Source organism: Dendrobates tinctorius, unplaced genomic scaffold (genome assembly GCF_039654945.1).
Source record: "Dendrobates tinctorius isolate UK_male_01 unplaced genomic scaffold, ASM3965494v1 ptg000143l, whole genome shotgun sequence".
Lineage (NCBI taxonomy): Eukaryota > Metazoa > Chordata > Amphibia > Anura > Dendrobatidae > Dendrobates > Dendrobates tinctorius.
Window position 1 is genome coordinate 8,722,547 of NW_027361810.1, and position 20,724 is coordinate 8,743,270.

General features: G+C 44.5%; 1 protein-coding gene across 2 annotated transcripts in view; it reads left to right on the forward strand.

Moving 5' to 3' along the window:
* LOC141049195 (probable hydrolase PNKD) overlaps positions 1-20,724 on the forward strand; it is a 98,841-nt gene that overhangs the window by 42,833 nt on the left and 35,284 nt on the right. For both annotated transcript variants that reach the window (XM_073545387.1, XM_073545388.1), the window contains exons 2-3: positions 5,638-5,753; positions 11,145-11,257. In XM_073545387.1, the coding sequence (XP_073401488.1) occupies positions 5,638-5,753; positions 11,145-11,257 (229 nt within the window). The remainder of the gene's footprint in view (positions 1-5,637; positions 5,754-11,144; positions 11,258-20,724) is intronic.

The following is a 20,724-nucleotide window of genomic DNA, read 5'->3' on the forward strand; positions in this document are numbered from 1 at the left end:
GCTTTTTACATAATGGAAATATTGCCCAGAAATCTGCACTAAAATCTGCTTTTTGGTGGGAGATTTTGCCTACTGAATTAATGGATGAAATTCTTAGGAATTGTTCACACACTGCTTTTTGGCACGTTCTTTTCACATTTTTTTTGCCTGGGTGGGGGGGAATTCAGTGTTTTCGAGAACCAGCAAAGTGAACGAGATTCCTGAAATCTCGTGCACATGCTGCTTATTTTTTTCCTTGCAGATTTGGAGCTGTTTCATATCTTCAGGATGTCAATTCTTTCAGCGTTTGTCTGATTGCCGTCTGCTTCTAATTTTGCATTAACTGTGAAAACAGCTGAAAGTGGAAGAATATTTCCAGCTCGGATTGTACTGCTTGTATGGGGGTAAATGCCTCACACAGCCGGCAGCGTCGTTTGCCATGTTCTGCGGTCGCCGGCAGCGTCGTTTGCCATGTTCTGCGGTCGCCTGCAGGGTCGTTATCCCTGTTCTGCGGTCGCCGGCAGCGTCGTGTCCTCTGTTCTGCGGTCGCCGGCAGCATCGTGTCCTCTGTTCTGCGGTCGCCGGCAGCGTCGTTTGCCATGTTCTGCGGTCGCCGGCAGCGTCGTGTCTCCTGTTCTGCGGTCGCCGGCAGCGTCGTGTCCCCTGTTCTGCGGTCGCCGGCAGCGTCGTGTCCCCTGTCCTGCGGTCGCCGGCAGCGTCGTGTCCCCTGTCCTGCGGTCGCCGGCAGCGTCGTGTCCCCTGTCCTGCGGTCGCCGGCAGCGTCGTGTCCCCTGTCCTGCGGTCGCCGGCAGCGTCGTGTCCCCTGTCCTGCGGTCGCCGGCAGCGTCGTGTCCCCTGTCCTGCGGTCGCCGGCAGCGTCGTGTCCCCTGTCCTGCGGTCGCCGGCAGCGTCGTGTCCCCTGTCCTGCGGTCGCCGGCAGCGTCGTGTCCCCTGTCCTGCGGTCGCCGGCAGCGTCGTGTCCCCTGTCCTGCGGTCGCCGGCAGCGTCGTGTCCCCTGTCCTGCGGTCGCCGGCAGCGTCGTATGCCCTGTCCTGCGGTCGCCGGCAGGGTCGTTAGCCCTGTCCTGCGGTCGCCGGCAGCGTCGTTAGCCCTGTCCTGCGGTCGCCGGCAGCGTCGTTAGCCCTGTCCTGCGGTCGCCGGCAGGGTCGTTAGCCCTGTCCTGCGGTCGCCGGCAGGGTCGTTAGCCCTGTCCTGCGGTCGCCGGCAGGGTCGTTAGCCCTGTCCTGCGGTCGCCGGCAGGGTCGTTAGCCCTGTTCTGCGGTCGCCGGCAGGGTCGTGTCCCCTGTCCTGCGCTCGGCGGCAGCGGTTTCCCTGGGGCTGCCATGTTTGCTCACTTCTCATCCTGTTGGGACTTTATCTGCAGAACTGTAATTGAAATTGAATGTTAATTAAAGCCTGTGGGGGGCGGAGGAGAGTCCCAGAGGTGGCGCGCAGCCAGGCGCCTCAGTGCGCTAATTTCTGCCAGTCTTATCCCACTAATTTCCCAGAGAAATATCAGAACCGCGCATGCGATAACTTAACCATTTCTTGACCATTAATTTTTTGCAAACTGTGAACTTGTTGAAAGCAACTGATACACTGCGTTATGCTGAGTGCATAAGAAAAGGGGGATCCTTCTGTTTCACCCCCAGGACCTGCCTTCGGCACAGTAACAGTGTATCAGTTTTTCCCACAAATTTAAACCGCAAATTCTTCTCCGTTTTTATAATTGCTCGCTGCCAGTGAGGGGAAATGCATTCCCTGACATACATTCTCACATATCGTACTACGTGCACCTATTAAATGTGCATTACAAGCGCGCACGCTCAGCCGCAGGGCTGCATGAGATGGACAGGTTTTCATCCTCTATGACCTTTCTGACCTTGAGAGTCACATCCAGTTATGAAAGAGGGTCGGGAGATGCAACCAGCTCCTTCCCCACTCACAGTGGTGACAGCCAGAGCCCCCATTACTGGTATAGTGACAACCAAAGCTTTTCCACCGAGATCGCACCAAGGCAGTGTGCCGAGCTCCACGGTTTCCTATCTCACCCCCATTCAGATCTGCTCTTTTGTACAGGAGTCACCATCTAGAGATCTACTCTTAATAGCTGTTTGTTACACCTGGTGCTAATGCACCAAGCTGGCAGGCAGCCGCGAGCCACACATCACGGGCCCGCGAGCCACATGGGACCCCTGCTCTAGGATGTTTCCGTTCAATCACAACAACTAGAACCTGTGCACACGTTGCAGATTTGATGCCAGCCAAAAAAGCGGCAAAAAACGTGCCTATTTTACGCAGAGATTTTCCTTCTAAGAGATGCAGAAATGTGTGCCGCAAATACTTACATACTTACACTGTAAGGCTGTGTTCACACATTGTTATTTCTCCTTTTTTTATGCAAATTTTAAACTGTGTTTTATAGAACCAGCAAAAGGTATGAGATTTCACAAATCTCATTCACACACATTGTTTGGTTTTCCATATCCGTCAGAAGAAAAAAAATCTGCAGCGTGTCACTTATTTCAGCGTTTTTTCACCCATAGAAAGCAATGAGTAAGTGCAAAAAACACAGGTATGAGGTTTTGCTGCAATTTTGTTGCAAAAACCTAAGGAAGTTGCATCATGATTTTTTGCAAGGCACTAAACTTTATCATCATGCACAAGAGGCAAAAAAAATGCAGCAAAAGCTGCTTCTTCTAAGCAGCGTCTTTACTGTCCAGAGAGCAGGTTTAGCAAAGCAGTGTGTTGTCATAACCTAAGGGTATGCCAACACTTCAAGAGTTTGGTGCAGAAGTTTCTGCAACTCTTGACAAGAGATGCGTTTTTGGTGGATATTTTCTGCCATTTATTATTATGGGTAAAATCTGCTGAAAGAATTGGCGCTGCGGATTTAAATCTGCACCAAATCTGCAAGTCACAAGTAAGCAGCGTGTGCGCGAGACGGCGGGATCATCGTTCACTTTGCTGCATCAGGGATCCGTTCAGGTTTTGTGACACCTGCACTGAAAAAAACGCAGGAAAAACACGACGTGTGCACCCAGGATAAGGGGATGCGCACACGTTCTCATATCAGCCTGGGGTCCTGACTGGTGATGGTGCAGCTGATGACACAAGGCCAAATCGTGGCCTCCTGAAAAGGCAAATATCTGCATGATTCCCCAGGAAAAATGGATGAAAACAGGCTCTAATACATTAATGAATGGGGCCTAAAGTTGCAGGCGTTTTTACCCCTCCGCGTGACATATGGGGTCCTCTGGGAGCCGTGATTGTGCAGAATGTGGCACATTGTGTGGTTGTGTGGGAACGGCCGCCCGCTGCCCTCTTCACTTTTCTCCTTCATTGAGTAAAACAATTGAACAATTGCTTACATAATGCTTCACTTCCCCCGTCACAATGTAACATTGTGCAATGTCCGGGGTCGGTAAACTGCAGCGTCCCCTCCCCGCCTCCAAAACCACCCTGCACCCCTGGAAGATTATAAAATACGCGATGCATTGGACATATATATATAAATATATATATATATAACACACACACACACACGTGTCAGTGGAGGAAGGCGGTGACGGCTGCAGGACTCGTGCCAATGTCCCACTGCTTACAGAAGTGATGATCCTCCTGTGATACGAGTGTTTCTCATTTTGTTTCATTTGTATTATAAATGATCAATTCTGATCACCTGCGTGCAGAAAGACTCCTCACTCTTAGGCTGGTTTCCAGATATTTCCGGTGCCAGAGATGTCCGTTTCCGTGTGTACTACATGTGGCTGGTGCTGAAGCCGGCTGTCATTCGAGCAGAGGAGAACGATGAGCGGTATATTAAAGTCTGAACGACAGCAGGTGTTGGATGATGGGGGTAACAGTCCCAAAAGCCCCATCTGCTGTCATTCAGACTTCAATATACCGCTCATCGTTCTCCTCTGCTCGAATGACAACCGGGTTTCAGCACCAGCCACCGGGGAACAGTGCTTACAGTGGCCGCTTCTTCCCCGGCGGTCGTCCGTGCACACGGAGGACAGTGTGCACGTTTTGCGGACCGTGCTGCGGGTAAAAAACGGACATGTTGGTGTGTTTTGCACACGGTCCGTGAAAACACGCTGACATGTACATAGACCCATTGATTTGAATGGTATACATGTGTCAGTGTCTATGGCACGTGAGAAAACTGTCACCACACGTACCGGAGACACTGACATGTGAAACCGGCCATAAAGAGATCATCCCGTGCCACTTTCCGTGTAACACAGGTACTTGGATGCAGTGACACAGAGGAGCAGAGCAGGGGTTAACTATTCTTTACCTAATTAACAGTAATAAACTCCTCGGAGGGAGATAACAGGGGAAAGGGATGCCAACAGAATAATGGTTATTTATCTCGACAGTCTTTTTATCAGGTTCAGTTTATCGTAGCTCCGCTGTCCGTTACTTTCTTGAGGTCTGACAGGTGATGGGGTAACAGCGGAGGACAGTGCTGCATCTTCAGGCTTCCCTGCCCAACACACGGTCTCGTCCGCTGCCACCAGAAGCTGTCACTGATTTTGTCCGCTGAGCCCCTAGTCCATTTAACCGCAGAGCAGAAGAGTGAAGACTCCACTTGGCGCGTGTTCATCTGCGTACCCGCTGACACCTGGATGTCTGCACCGCAATGCTCTGCTCGGCGCACGCCTCTCTGTGCAGCAGCCGATACCTGGACATCCGCACCGCGATGCTCTGCCTGGCACGCGTCTCCCTGCACGCTCGCTGGTACTTGTGAGTCTCTACTGCGCCCGTCCTGGATCTGTGTTCTGCGGCCGGGAACCTTTCTCAACAAACTCCCGCTCTGCGTCCTCTGACCTGCATGCTTGGCGTCCTCTGACCTGCATGCTCGGCGATGCTCCCCGGGTCCTTACTGCCCCCGACCCTTATCGGTGCCACACTGCCTATCGATGCTCGCGGCGCAGGTCCTCACTCAGCCCTCCAGCGGGAAGCCCCTCTCTTTTCCCGTTCCAACCTCCTTTTACTCTCCTGACTCACCACGCCACCTCTCTGCAGGTCATGGGTCTCTTCCGTCCTCAATTTCCTTCCCCCCCTGCAGCAGGAGGTTCGGCCCCAGCAGTTCCGGACCTGGTGCTTCAGCAGCACTTGCAGCCTGGTCCTCTCTTCTACACCTGCCACATGGAGAGATGAGAGGCGCTGCTAACGTGCCGTCCACTATTGGCAGGTATCGTGCACACATACAATAGAGCAGGTATGCGACACCTGTCGGCCGTCCACTGTACCTGGCAAGCAGCTGAAAGTCACCATGAGCCTCGTGATGTGGAAGTGACCATTGCCAGATAACGCCTTCTAATAAATATTACATTGGTCAGAACAAGGCTCAAATCACTATATCCAAGACTGGCTTGAAATAAAGGGAGTAGTCAAATAACTGAGCAACTTTCTTATCACACAGCTGAAGTTTTGTTACAATTTATCGATATAGGATCTGGAGTCCAGGACACTTTGAAGATGTTTCTGCCTACACTGATACATTGTAACAAACAACTGTGTGCCAAGGAGCAGGTTCCGGGATTTATTTACTGACAATAAGCAGAGATCTTGACAATGAAAGTTACAGAAGTTTCCTTATACACAATGTTCAGACGCCGTCTTACATATGAACTTCTGTCCTTTCAGGTATGGCTTATACACCCGCACCAAACTGGGTTACCTCTTCTACAAGAGGCAGATGAAGAAGGCCCGAGAGCGCTACCCGCAGGGGCACTCGTCCACGCAGGCCATAGTGTTCTGTGGTAAGTGATTTCTGCTATGTGCGGTGGTGAATGCACTGACTGTGTTTTTTGGACTATAAGACGCACATAGGTTTTAGAGAAAGAAAATAGAAAAAATTGAAGCAAAAAATGTGGTCATGACACAATGTTATAGGAGGGGGGGATCTGCTGCTGACACTTATAGGGGTAATGTTCCCCATCTTTGTGTTTATATACATGGCCCCCCATCCATGCATATATGGATATACACCCCCCCCCAATACATGGCTCCCTCATCCCCATACACAAAAAGCAAGCAATTCTACTTACCTTCCCTGTGCTCCCTCGCAGCGGGGCGTTCTGTTCTGATGCCAGCAGCTGATTTCAGTGTGTAAGCAGCACATGACGTTACTATCATTCGTCCCCACATGTGGAGGTCAGCTGTCTAAATGTTCACTGCTTCCCACACCCGGGACTATGGGCGAGGGGAGAAGTGAATATTCATTCTCTGTAATAGCAGGCACGGCAGCTGCAGGAGCTGGCGGCTGAAGCTAACAATGGCCTGCTATTAAAGAAAATGAATATTCACTGCTCCGCTCGCCCATAGTCCCTTCCACCTCTCAGCACCGGCTTCAGTGCCTAGAGGTGGAAGGGCTTATGGGCGTGGAGAGCAGTGAATAGTCATGTACTTTAATAGTGGGCACAGGTGAAAGCTGCAGCCACCAACTCCTTCCTCCGATGACTCCCTCCACCCCATCCACAGACCACAGCCACAGCCGACTATAAGATACATCTGAACTATAAAACGCACCCCCAAATTTCCTAAAAAATTTTGGAGGAAAAAAGTTTGTATTCTAGTCGGTATATGTCAGGGTTCTGTTGTAGCTCTGTGTTCTGACTCAGATTATGGGATCACCAGTGAGCCCAAATTGTGGGACTCCAACCTCTGTCACGAGCACTCGAGAAAAGAAATGCGCACCATTGTGAGGATAAACAATTGTTTATTACCCTGTGAGTCGTTTTCTTACACCATTTACAGACAAATATGGTTTCATTGGAAGTTCCCACCCGCTGCTCACAAACATGAGATTTGTAGCCATTATGTCTTTCTCAGTAAATGACCCGTAGCACGGTTTTATCAAAATATTATATATGAGAAAAGAAAATATTAGACCAAATATGAAACACAAAATTTGTAATCCAATTATGAGACTAATTAATGCTACATACATTATAGAACTTATAAAAAATATTAACCCTTCTATAGCAGGTCTCTAGGCTTTAGCTATACTGGGGTACAGATAAAAAAAAAAAACTAAACCCTTCAGTAGCACAAAAACCTCTCCTGTCCTGAACAGTTCTGACAATGTATCGGTCTGCAGTCCGTCATATTCAGGCAGTGCATTGAGTTCCATTGAATACATTCATATTTAGGCCATGTGCACACGATTCATATTTCCTGCGGATCCGCAGCGGATTTTACCGCGCAGAAATGCTGCAAATCCGCAGTGTGATTTACAGTAGCGTGTAAATCAATGGGGAAAAAAAAAACGCTGTGCACACGCTGCGGTTTTTTCCGCGGTCCAAAAAAAGCAGCATGTCACTTCTTTTGTGCGGTTTTCCACCTGCTCCATTCTCCAAATCCGCAGTGGAAAACCGCACAAAATCCGCAAGAAAACCGCAATAAAATAGGAAGAAATCTGCAGGAAAAATGCAGGTCATTTGACCTGTGGATTTCTTAAAATCTGCACGGAAAAATCCACAGGACAAAAAAGTACGTGTGCACTTAGCCTTAAAGTTCTGCCCCCCTCACACCCGCTGCTGGATGTAAACCAGAGGCTTTGCTGAAGGAGGCACGACTGCAGCCAGGATCCAAAATGTCTGCACAGTTCGCACAGCATCTTGTGCGCCTTTTAATTTTGGGGATACTGAACGGTATTACTGAAGGGGCACTGTGGGGAGAACTATAATGTTGGGCTTGCTTGTCCACAGTTAGTTTAGGGGGCACTGTAGCACAGTTACCTTTGGAGACACTAGGTGGGAGCACTATTACTAATGTGATTTTAAATTACCAAGTAATTAAAAAAGAAATATCTTAATTTTCAAATTTTTATCCTTTTAGTCTTTTTTTTTTTTTTTCTTCAACATCCATAACTTTATTTTTCAGTTGACATTGCCATAAAAGGACAACTTATGGTTTTTTGATTGACACCATTAATTTTACCATATAAACTACATTGTGGGGAAAAACAAATGCAGTTCCACCATAGTGTTTTGGTTTTTTTTTGTTTACAGCATTCATTGTACTGTACCAATGATCTGATGTCATGGTTCTCCACACATCAGTACGATTACAGCCTGGAATCAAACCTGTTTTATGTTTGTCTTTGTCTTTTTATTAATATTTTTTTTTTTCTCAAAAAAGTGTTTAAAAAAATTTATTACTTTAGTTTTGTCACCATTTTCCAAAACTATAGCAGTGTTTTTTGTTTTTCTGTTGATGGAGCTGCGTGATTTAAATGATTAAACAGCATTGAATGGAGCAAACGCTGCTTGCTGCTGTTAGGCTAATTTCACATTAGCGCTTTTTTGCATATCGCATCATGCGCAATGTATTTGCGTTTTTTATGCGCATTCGTTCTCTAGGGGTTAAAACAAGTGTCTACACATTTTTATGCCAAATACGCATGCACACGAAAACGCAGACAAACGCATGTCCATGCGCACGCCTGCGTTCCCATAGACTGTAATGCGTTATTTTGTCACATTCTGTGCGAAAGTGTGCACATGCTATTTTTTTTTACGCCTTTCGGCGGACCCAAAAATGCAACAGGTTGCGTCTGGTGCGCACCTTGAAAAACCGCATGCGCACGCGTGCAAACGCAAGACCATGCGCACACCATGTTAAACATAGGTGCGCATGGACGCGCACGATGCGCTGCGCAAAAAAACCGCTATTGTGAAACCAGCTTTAGTCACACGATATCTGCATTATGCAATTGGCATCTGGGCAGGCACTGCTCCTGAAGCCCCTTTAATCTTGCGGACCCCGTTGTGTACGCATTTGTGGTAAGAGATTAGAAATGTCTGGCCTGTAATACCAAATACGGCTTGAAGTCAGACGTGGCGCTGTGGTAAAAAGCAGACCTGTTATTGTTATCTCTGACAACCCATAGGATGTAGCCACGCTCCCTGTCGCCCCCTTTCTGATAAGTCACGCTCCAGAATTGCCATTATAATTAATATTAAAGCAGAGGAAGAAATGAAAACTGCAGAGTCACAATAAGTTGCGAAATTAACTGTAAAATGTATCGCCCTGTGGGCGGACGGTAACTTCTGCACCTCTGTCACACGTTGCTGACTGTCCGGGCCTCGCTGCTCATATGATTAATCGTTAACCTCAATAACAATCTGTAGGCAGAGAAACCGGCATTTCTAAGATTGCCACATTGCAGCCCCCCAAACACAATAGATAGCTGTTGCTTGTTCAGCGGCAGCTCTTTCTTCTGCCTCCTCCAGACAATGGAGCCCTGGGGTCAGCCGAGCCTCGTGTTTTCCATGACTCGTGGTCGGACACCTCGTCTAATGGCTTATCGCAGACATACTGGATGCTCATCTCCCCCCACATCATCTAGCAGGGAGCGTCGGGAGGCCTCCATACACGTTAGACTGTTGGCCTATCCGGCCAGTGTTGGTGGATTCACTCTGTGTATGGGGCCTTGAAGCTCCGAGGTTATTTCTGTTTTTGCCATATAACCCCCCAGCAGAGTCGCCGTCCCCCTAAACGTTTCATTCCAAATATTTAGTGATAAGTAAATATTTACAGTAGTTACTGGATGGAAGCCACGGGGCGAGATGTGGTGGTAGCACTGGTGCCCATGAGTTGTAAACCCTCAAGGTGCCCAATTCACTCTTAACGTTCACTCTTTTTGGGACACACAAAGATCTGCATCGTTCCGGAGTATTTTGTAGATAATGGAGAAACAAATGGGTTAATTCTGCGCTGCTGTGTAGGAAGGATGAAGAAGGCCAATCCGAGTATAGGTGGTTTATTTATCTTGATCGTGGTTGTCCTGAAGAAGAAGTTGGTGTACTTAGAAACCCGTTGACAAATAAACCATATATACTTGGATTGGGATTCTTCATTCTTCCTACACAACCGCACAGTATTAACCCATTTGTTTCTCCATTACCTACACTGTTATCCTCGTGTGTCTGCAGCAGCCTTAAGCGTTACTAGTGGTTGTGTGCACACATGCCGACCAGGTGAGCACCATTATGATCGTCCTTTAACATTGTTACCCAGCTAAGACCGGATTTTGCACTTTGTGTCCTTCCAGTCTTTCTGTTCTTTGGATCCCTGAGTATTTTGGAATAATAATTTTAGATTTTTTTCTTACATTTTATTTCTGATTGTTTTTGTTGCTGTATGATGTTCTCAAGGGTTTTTCCGAGTGCAGGGCCCATGAGGATATGTGGAAGAACCTTGAGGACCCATCACTTTGTTACTATGCCTGCCTTCCCTTTTCTTGGTATGCTGAGCTCAGAATGTATTGCCAAGGCAAACTCCAGGGAGCAAATCCATTAGGTTCTGTAAGTTGCTTTGTGCAGTCTCCATGGTTCAGACTTTTTTTCTGGCATGTCCCTCAGATCACTGGCGGACACAGACAGAAGAGGCACCTGTGCAAGAACAATATATGTGCCCTTTGCAACCCAATAGCGCCTCATAATGAATAATTCCATCTGTTTTGGAGGTTTAAATGGCTCCACTTATTTCTTGGCCCCTGTGTGGCTACACAGGTTGCACCAATTATGTGTCCACCCCTGACTCAGACAATTGGTCAGATTGACATCTGTGAGATATGGAGACAAATCCTCACCTTGAAATAATTGTCATGCTCCTCAGACAATTTCTGACCGATCATTATCCTGCTGAAGTAGCCACTGCCTGAAGTGGGTATTAATTGAAATAGATGGTGCGTGCCCCAAGGTTTCCCAGAACATTGCTGTGATCATCACGTTGCCGCGGTCTTGTTTTCCTCCCATATTGCCTCCTGGTGTTCTCTTTACCAGGTAAGCAGTGAACATATAGATATTACCTGGGTTTGAGAAGAAGTGACATCTTGTCACTTTTCCTAGGAGGGGCCCTCTGGTTTGGTGGCCACCTCTTATTTCAGTGTTTTGTACTTCGAAGAAATTCCTTTCTTAACATTCGGTAAAAACAAACTTATGTACTTTATCTAAATATTTGACAGCTTGAGTAAATATATGTTGTGTTATGAACATCCATTTGGATTTTTAAAATTGAAGCACAGTTTGTAAATAAGGGCACATTTACCGTTCCCATGGCAGTTCCAAATCTGTCAAAGTATAACTAAAGCCCAGTGATCTATCTTTTGTGAACAACATTCCATTGCTTGCTTTGTCCTTAAGGTGTTAAAGTGGTGCCCATCCCTGTATTATCTGACAACTACAGCTACCTGGTCATTGACACTACATCTAACCTGGCAGTGGCTGTGGACCCATCAGACCCCATCGCTGTACAGGTAGGTTTATAATAAAATCTTGTGCCTGTGAAAAGTCTGGTTTACATTGCTGTATAATTGTGTTTTTGTTTTTTTTTATAGCCGTACTGTGTAGTTCAGGTCAGGTCTGCTCCTTCATGGTGGGTCAAGGGTTTGCTGGGTTGATTTTAGGTTAAAATAGAGGCGTGGTTTTGTTTTAATTACAATTAATATCAACTAATATACACTGTTATCTTAGTACCTGCAGTCCCATTTCAGTGCATTTTCCTTGCTGTTTGATTTTGGACTTGTGGGTACCTACAAATAAAGAGGCCCCATAAGCCATTGTAAAGAGGCATACAAGAGTAGTTGTCAGAGGCAGAAATTCCACAATTAAAGGGGTTGTCAGTGACTGATATGTTGATGACCAATCTTTACTTTAGTTTATCAATATCAATTCGGTGGGGATCCGTGCCTGGTGACCCAGAGCTGTTTGCAGGTCCCGCGGCGTCTGGAACAAACCGCACAGTTCTGTACAGTGTTGTGTCCATTCTGCAGAATAAATCCCAATCACTTTTATACTTGTTGATCTGTTGCATCATTAGTTACAGCTAAACTGTTTGATCATGTGTCTGACAACAGTACCGCTTTCCTGCTGTCTGTTTCCAAGGGCGACCAGTGGAATTTTAAAAGCAGCTATGGATTTTAATTGCATAAAATAACTAAAAGTCCATACAGAACTGGCGACATAAAGCTTGTGACTTTATGTATATATTTTGAGTATGACCTATCCTTACATTCTGGTGAATGTGTCTGATATGTTTAGATACCAAAGGATTAAATATCAACAGTGTTCATCTGGCTGACCCGCATTGCTCTCTGCCCGGTCTCTGATCGAGGTGCGGAGGTTACAGGCAGTGTGCTCACCCAAAAGTGTAGTTTGGGTTGGATCCAGCCATGGATTTCTCACTAATATCAGTATAATCCCAGTCTTTATGGGCTTGGAAAACAATAGAGTTCAAAGCTCAGAGCTTGGAAAATCACACGCAGGGTAACAAAAAGGGAAAGTGAGCGGCTTTGTTTTCAGTAGAGGATTGAAAGAATCTGCATTGTTTCAGCAAATTGCTTTAACCCCTTTCAGTGCAGAAAAATATTGATTTTAATCCATATTTTACAAATAAAAGTATGGATTATTATATGTGACTGTGTATAATCTCTGCAATCACTGTGACACCTTATTTAAATGAATGCTAAAATGTGTTACTGAATATTTCCTGGTATTTGTTGTTTTTTAATAATTAAATGGAAGCCGTTTTAGATTTGAGAATGTATTCTTCTATTTCAGATAATATGTAGAATGCAGAATTATAGCAGTTATACTCTTGCACATAAAGGGGGCAGTATTATAGTAGATACAGTTGTGTGAAAAAGTGTTTGCCCCCTTCCTGATTTCCTATTCTTTTGCATGTTGAGCCTTTATGTTCATATTGCTCAGCAGTGGTTTTCGTCTTGGAACTCTGCCTTCAGGACATTATTGCCCAGTCTCTTTCTTACGGTGGAGTCATGGACACTGACATTCAATGAGGCAAGCAAGGCCCACAGTTCTTTGGATGTTGTTGTGGGGTCTTTTGTGACCTCTTGGATGAGTTGTCGCTGCACTCTTGAGATAATTTTGGTTGGCCGGCTACTCCTGGAAAGGCTCACCACTGTTACATGTTTTTGCCATTTGTGGATAATGGTTCTCACTGTGATTCGTTAGAGTTCCAAAGCTTGAGAAATGGTTTTTAGAACCTTTTCCAGACTGATAGATCTCAATTATTTTATTTGTCATTAGTTCCATAATTTGTTTGGATTGTGGCATGTCTACCTTTTGAGGTTCTTTTGGTCTAATTCATTTTCAGGCAGGTCCTATTTAAGTGATTTCTTGATTAAGAACAGATATGGCCCACACGAGGCGGCGGCCATCTTGGACGTGCGCTCTATCACAGGGAGCTGCGTCGTCCAGTTTCCAGCGCTGCAGCATCTCCGGGCAGCGACCTGTATCCTGCAGAATCAGAGGGATATGCGGTGAGTGCCCTGAAAGATGGGCCCTGCATTACTCCCTCTTATTAACTGCTGACTCCCTGGCCTGTTGGTGACACTACTGTGGGAGAGCTTGCTCCCCCTCCCACTGCTGCTGTCTCTGAGGGTGGATTTCTCTCCCCCTCCCCCCCGCCATAAGAAGCCTCAGTGATATGGTGTTTGTCTGCACGGATACTGCTCCCAGGCCACAATTAGTAAACCTGGTCCCTGCTGTGTATATAACTGCAGTGGAAGGAATCCTGGACTGCACATTTCTAGTTACACCGGTGTATCTCACTGCTCTTAACCATGAATCGATCTAAAGTATTGACGGCAGCAGAAAAATTAAAGGAATTTGTCAGACCCGACCCTTCTGAGAGTGCACGTTCTCTAAGGAATACCTCTTCACAACCTCAGCATAAAAATCGTCCCTCAGGGAGTGGAGAAGAGATTGAGCAGGAAGAAATGACTCTTAAGCAGGCATCTGAACAGTTTATGCAGGCTATCTCCCTCACTAGGACGTCTCTGACGGAGAAAATAGAGGATGTCTACACTGAGGTGGGGAGACCACGTCAAGATATGCAGGCCATGAGGGTATGCATCACAGAGGTGGAGGCAAGAGTGTCCCAGGTGGAGGACACCATTAGGCCTATGAAGGCCAAATTAACCAAGGTAGCGGGATCTATGAACGCCTGGAAGCAGAAGGCAGACGACCTAGAGAACAGAATGCGTCGGAATAACATCCGTGTCATCGGTCTGCCAGAACGCTCTGAAGGTCAGCACCCTGAGCAATTCTTAGAAGGCTGGCTTAGGGCCTCTCTGGGAGATGAATTCTCCTCAGTGTTCGCTGTTGAGAAAGCCCACAGAGGTCCCACAAAGCCTCTACCTCCGGGAGGCCCACCTAGACCCTTCCTAGCATGTCTCCTCAACTGTAAAGACAGAGACACCATTCTACGCCTTGCACGACAAAAGAGTCCCATCAAGTTCAACAATGCTGTGATCTCAATCTTCCCGGATTTTTCCATGGAACTTCAGAAGCAACGTGCACAATTCATCGACATCAAGAGGCGGCTCAGGGAAAGGAACATTGTATATTCAATGATTTACCCGGCTCGACTTCGGATCGTCCACGGGGGTTCCTCCGTATTTTTCACGGATGCAGCAGAGGCTACCGAGTCGCTGCGGTCCCATAGAGGATCTCCTGCAAAGGAATCCTAATGTGCCTACTTTCATCTGGATCCTTTAATTACAGGCTTAATTGGAGCTCTCCTGGCGAGCACCCAGATACCTACAATACCGGACACTGCGTTCAGTGATGGTATCCCCTTGTTTACTTTTCAATAGGGGCGCGTGACCTTGCTCCTATGTTGTTAGATTTATGTTATGCTTTCTTTTTTTCAAAAGCTTTAGTTTTAGCTTTAAGTGTTACTTAGGTAAAAGTTGCAGCCAATGGAAATCCTGTTATTTATGTGATGTCCCTGAATTCTACTCGGGCATCGATGCACAACATTCTCAGATAAGTGGAGATGGGTTCTGAATTAATATGCATGACATGGAATGTGAGGGGTATCAAACCCCCTGGAAAAAGATTAAAGTATTCTCACAAATCAGGCACTATCACCATCACATTGTGGCTCTGGTCGAGACGCACCTGACCAGAGATACAGCTCGGAGCGTACAAAAACCGTGGGTTCAGTGGTCTATACACGCATTTCATACCAGCTACTCCAGGGGAGTCTCACTACTAATACACAAGGACGTTAGATGGGAGGTCCGGGAGGCCCGGAGAGACTCTGAGGGGCGTTTCGTATTTGTGTATGCACTGATCAACTCTAGGAAATATGTTATTTTGTGTGTTTATAATCCCCCTCCAGCTGGTATGTCAATTCTCCAGAAGGCATTGAGTTTTGCTCTGAATTATCCAGACGCAGATGTCATTTGTATGGGAGACTTTAATTTGGTTATGAATAGTCACCTTGATAGGTTGAGACTGGATGATGGGACACAGGGTGGGACCCCGGCGACAGCTACATCCCAACTGTCACAGTTTATAGAAGGTAGGGGATGGCTAGACCTATGGAGAACGTGTCACCCCGAGATGAGGGAATATACATGCCATTCATCCATTAAGCGTTCCTTATCTCGCATAGATTACATTTTTGGATCTAGCCGTCTGGTAATGTGGGTAGATAACATTGAGCATGGTAGTAGAAGGATTTCAGATCATAGTCCGATCATTCTTAAACTTAAATATGGCCCACCGGGTAGTAGGATAATATGGAAATTGATCCCTTTCTGGCTGAAGTTGGTAAAGTCACCTGACATAACAATTGTCCAATTACGTGGCTTCGTCTCCTCCCACCCCGAACCCCGAAATGTTAACTTATTTTGGGACACCCTTAAGGCGTACTTGAGGGGTTGCTTATCTTCTACGATCTCCTACATCAAACGGGTGACGTTGGGGGAGGATGACGAGATAGAGCAACGTTTGAGGGATTCAGAGGCCACTTGCATATCTGATCAAACTAGCGGTAACAGCGCGGAATGGTTGACTGCCCAAAGATTATATACTCAACACAGACTCTAAATCCAAACGTAAACTATTCTTTATGCCTTTCAATCACACATGAGATATGTGGGTGTGAATAATGCTATCTCGTCTCTACCCTTGATAGGCATTCTTAAATCACAGGGTCCCCAGGGTCAGTGGGGGCGGAATCTGCCATAAGCTTGGTTAGAGGGAAATGGGAAAGGCTCATCCCTGATACACAGGGAGAGGAGCGGGAGGAAATCCTGGAGTCACCAACTAAGGTGTCTCCGTCCATTAACAACAGAATGATACAACTATACATTATAATCCAATCATATTTGACCCCGACTCGACTCTTTAAGATGGGCCGATTCCAGTCTTCAGAATGTCTGAGATGTCATACATTAGATGCAGATTTTATCCACATGATATGGCAGTGTCCAACTATAGCACAGTATTGGAAAGAGGTGACCTCATTATTAACCTCCCTGGTACAAATTCCTGTTCCCCTTGAGCCATTAGTTTGTCTGTTTGGGGCGTGGGACGACGAGACGTGGGGACACTATACGGGGATTTTCTTGCGGGAGACGTCGTTTATGGCACGGAAGGTGCTGGCACTGCGGTGGATGGGGGGTTCAGATCCCTCCCTTAGGGCCTGGATTGAATTGGTAAACTCGATTATACTATACGAGTGTACGCTGTACCAAAACAGAGGGTGCCCGGGTAAATTTGAGAAGATATGGGAGAGGTGGAATTCCTCTCATCTCACTTTGTAGGATGGAGATATCGCAGGATACGGAGCTAATTATGTGGACACAGGCTGCAAGTAGTTGTTGTTTTGTAGTTATAGTAATGGTTTAGAGGTTTGACAGGATTTATTGTTGAATAATACCATGCAGACTAATGTGAGGTAATTGACATTGTTTTATTCTATAAAGAACCGGTATACATGCACTGTTTGACATTAATGCTCAGTGAAACATATACACTTTATATGGTATTTCTCATCATTACCAGTTTGTATATTGTATACCCTGTCTATGGTTTAATAAACGAATTAAAAAAAAAAAACAGATATGGCAGTAATGAGGCCTGTGTGTGGCTAGGGAATACAAATTCAGCTTCCCAAAGATGTGATAAACCACAGGTAACTTATGTTTTGAGGGGGATATTACTATTTCACGCAGGGCCCTGTAGGTTTGGATTTCTTGTTCCCTTAATAATAAAGACCTTCATTTATAAACTGCATTTTGTGTTTACTTGTGTTATCTTTGTCTAATATTTACATTTGTTTGGTGATCGGAAACATTTACCGTATTTTTCGGACCATAAGACGCACTTTTTTCCCCAAAAATTTTTTTGGGGAAAATGGGGTGCGTCTTATGGTTGCAATATACTTACAAATCCTGTGGCGGTGGGCCCAATGCAGCCTCTCTGTGCTGCGGTGGAGTCAGGGCTCTGTAGTGTGGCTGCAGCGGGGCTCTGTGCTGCGTGGGGGGCTCCGCCGGCATTTCGTTAAAGCCCGAAAGCGCCCGCAGCTCCGTTGCTGCAGCGCGGTGGCCTCCAGAAAGATGGCCGCTGGGAGCGGCGCATACTCAAATTCAATCACGGCAAGGAGATCTCGTCTCGAGATCTCGTTGCAGAGATCTGAAACAGAGCAGCGGCCATCTTGCCGGAGGCCCCTGGCAGCCATCTGTCCGGAGGCTTCTGCGTCGCAGCAACGGAGCTGCGGGGGGCTTTCGGGCTTTAACGAAATGCAGGCGGAGCCCCCCACGCAGCACAGAGCCCCGACACCACCGCACCACAGAGCACAGGGAGGCTGCATTGGGACCACCGCCACGGGACCGCCGCAACAAGATTTGTAAGTATATTGTGACCAGGACGCAGCCACCCCACGGAATTCGGACTGTAAGACGGACCCCCATTTGACACATTATTTTTTTCCCCTATTTTCCCCCCTAAAATTTGGGGTGCGTCTTATAGTCCGAAAAATACGGTAACTGTGACAAACATGCAAAAGAATAGGAAATTAGGAAGGCACAAACACTTTTTCACACAACTGTATATTCTTGCACATAGGAGGCAGTATTATAGTAGTTATATTCTTGCACATAGGAGGCAGTATTATAGCAGTTATATTCTTTTTACATACAGTGCTTTGCAAATTAATTGGGACAAAGCATTTTTTTAAGTAAAATCGTAAGTTGGTTACCAGTCAGTGATCCAAACCAGTTTTAACTGCTTTGAACAGGTGTGAGTGCCTGTTCAAGGCAGTTAAAACTGGTTTGGATCACTGACTGGTAACCAACTTACGATTTTACTTAAAAAAAAAAAAAAATGCTTTGTCCCAATTAATTTGCACAGCACTGTAGGAGGCAGTATTATAGTAGTTATATTCTTGTACATAGGGGCAGTATTATAGTAGTTATATTCTTGTACATAGGGGCAGTATTATAGTAGTTATATTCTTGTACATAGGGGCAGTATTATAGTAGTTATATTCTTGTACATAGGGGCAGTATTATAGTAGTTATATTCTTGTACATAGGAACAGTATTATAGTAGTTATATTCTTGTACATAGGAGCAGTATTATAGTAGTTATATTCTTGTACATAGGAGCAGTATTATAGTAGTTATATTCTTGTTTATAGGAGGCAGTATTAGTTATATTCTTGTACATAGGAGCAGTATTATAGTAGTTATATTCTTGTACATAGGAGCAGTATTATAGTAGTTATATTCTTGTACATAGGAGCAGTATTATAGTAGTTCTATTCTTGTACATAGGAGCAGTATTATATTAGTTATATTCTTGTACATAGGAGCAGTATTATAGTAGTTATATTCTTGTACATAGGAGCAGTATTATAGTAGTTATATTCTTGTACATAGGAGCAGTATTATAGTAGTTATATTCTTGTACATGAGGGCAGTATTATAGTAGTTATATTCTTGTACATAGGAGCAGTATTATAGTAGTTATATTCTTGTACATAGGGGGCAGTATTATAGTAGTTATATTCTTGTACATAGGAGCAGTATTATAGTAGTTATATTCTTGTACATAGGAGGCAGTATTATAGTAGTTATATTCTTGTACATAGGGGCAGTATTATAGTAGTTATATTCTTGTACATAGGGGCAGTATTATAGTAGTTATATTCTTGTACATAGGGGCAGTATTATAGTAGTTATATTCTTGTACATAGGAGCAGTATTATAGTAGGTATATTCTTGTACATAGGGGCAGTATTATAGTAGTTATATTCTTGTACATAGGAGCAGTATTATAGTAGGTATATTCTTGTACATGGGGGCAGTATTATAGTAGTTATATTCTTGTACATAGGAGCAGTATTATAGTAGTTATATTCTTGTACATAGGGAGCAGTATTATAGTAGTTATATTCTTGTACATAGGAGCAGTATTATAGTAGTTATATTCTTGTACATGGGGGCAGTATTATAGTAGCTATATTCTTGTACATAGGAGCAGTATTATAGTAGTTATATTCTTGTACATAGGAGCAGTATTATAGTAGTTATATTCTTGTACATAGGGGCAGTATTATAGTAGTTATATTCTTGTACATAGGAGCAGTATTATAGTAGGTATATTCTTGTACATGGGGGCAGTATTATAGTAGTTATATTCTTGTACATAGGAGCAGTATTATAGTAGTTCTATTCTTGTACATAGGAGCAGTATTATAGTAGTTATATTCTTGTACATAGGGGGCAGTATTATAGTAGTTATATTCTTGTACACAGGAGCAGTATTATAGTAGTTATATTCTTGTACATAGGGGCAGTATTATAGTAGTTATATTCTTGTACATAGGGGCAGTATTATAGTAGTTATATTCTTGTACATAGGAGCAGTATTATAGTAGGTATATTCTTGTACATGGGGGCAGTATTATAGTAGTTATATTCTTGTACATAGGAGCAGTATTATAGTAGTTATATTCTTGTACATAGGAGCAGTATTATAGTAGGTATATTCTTGTACATGGGGACAGTATTATAGTAGTTATATTCTTGTACATAGGAGCAGTATTATAGTAGCTATATTCTTGTACTTAGGAGCAGTATTATAGTAGCTATATTCTTGTACTTAGGAGCAGTATTATAGTAGCTATATTCTTGTACATAGGAGGCAGTATTATAGTAGTTATATTCTTGTACATAGGAGCAGTATTATAGTAGTTATATTCTTGTACATGGGGGCAGTATTATAGTAGCTATATTCTTGTACATAGGAGCAGTATTATAGTAGTTATATTCTTGTACATAGGAGCAGTATTATAGTAGTTATATTCTTGTACATAGGGGCAGTATTATAGTAGTTATATTCTTGTACATAGGAGCAGTATTATAGTAGGTATATTCTTGTACATGGGGGCAGTATTATAGTAGTTATATTCTTGTACATAGGAGCAGTATTATAGTAGTTCTATTCTTGTACATAGGAGCAGTATTATAGTAGTTATATTCTTGTACATAGGGGGCAGTATTATAGTAGTTATATTCTTGTACACAGGAGCAGTATTATAGTAGTTATATTCTTGTACATAGGGGCAGTATTATAGTAGTTATATTCTTGTACATAGGGGCAGTATTATAGTAGTTATATTCTTGTACATAGGAGCAGTATTATAGTAGGTATATTCTTGTACATGGGGGCAGTATTATAGTAGTTATATTCTTGTACATAGGAGCAGTATTATAGTAGGTATATTCTTGTACATGGGGGCAGTATTATAGTAGTTATATTCTTGTACATAGGAGCAGTATTATAGTAGTTATATTCTTGTACATAGGAGCAGTATTATAGTAGTTATATTCTTGTACATAGGGGCAGTATTATAGTAGTTATATTCTTGTACATAGGAGCAGTATTATAGTAGGTATAT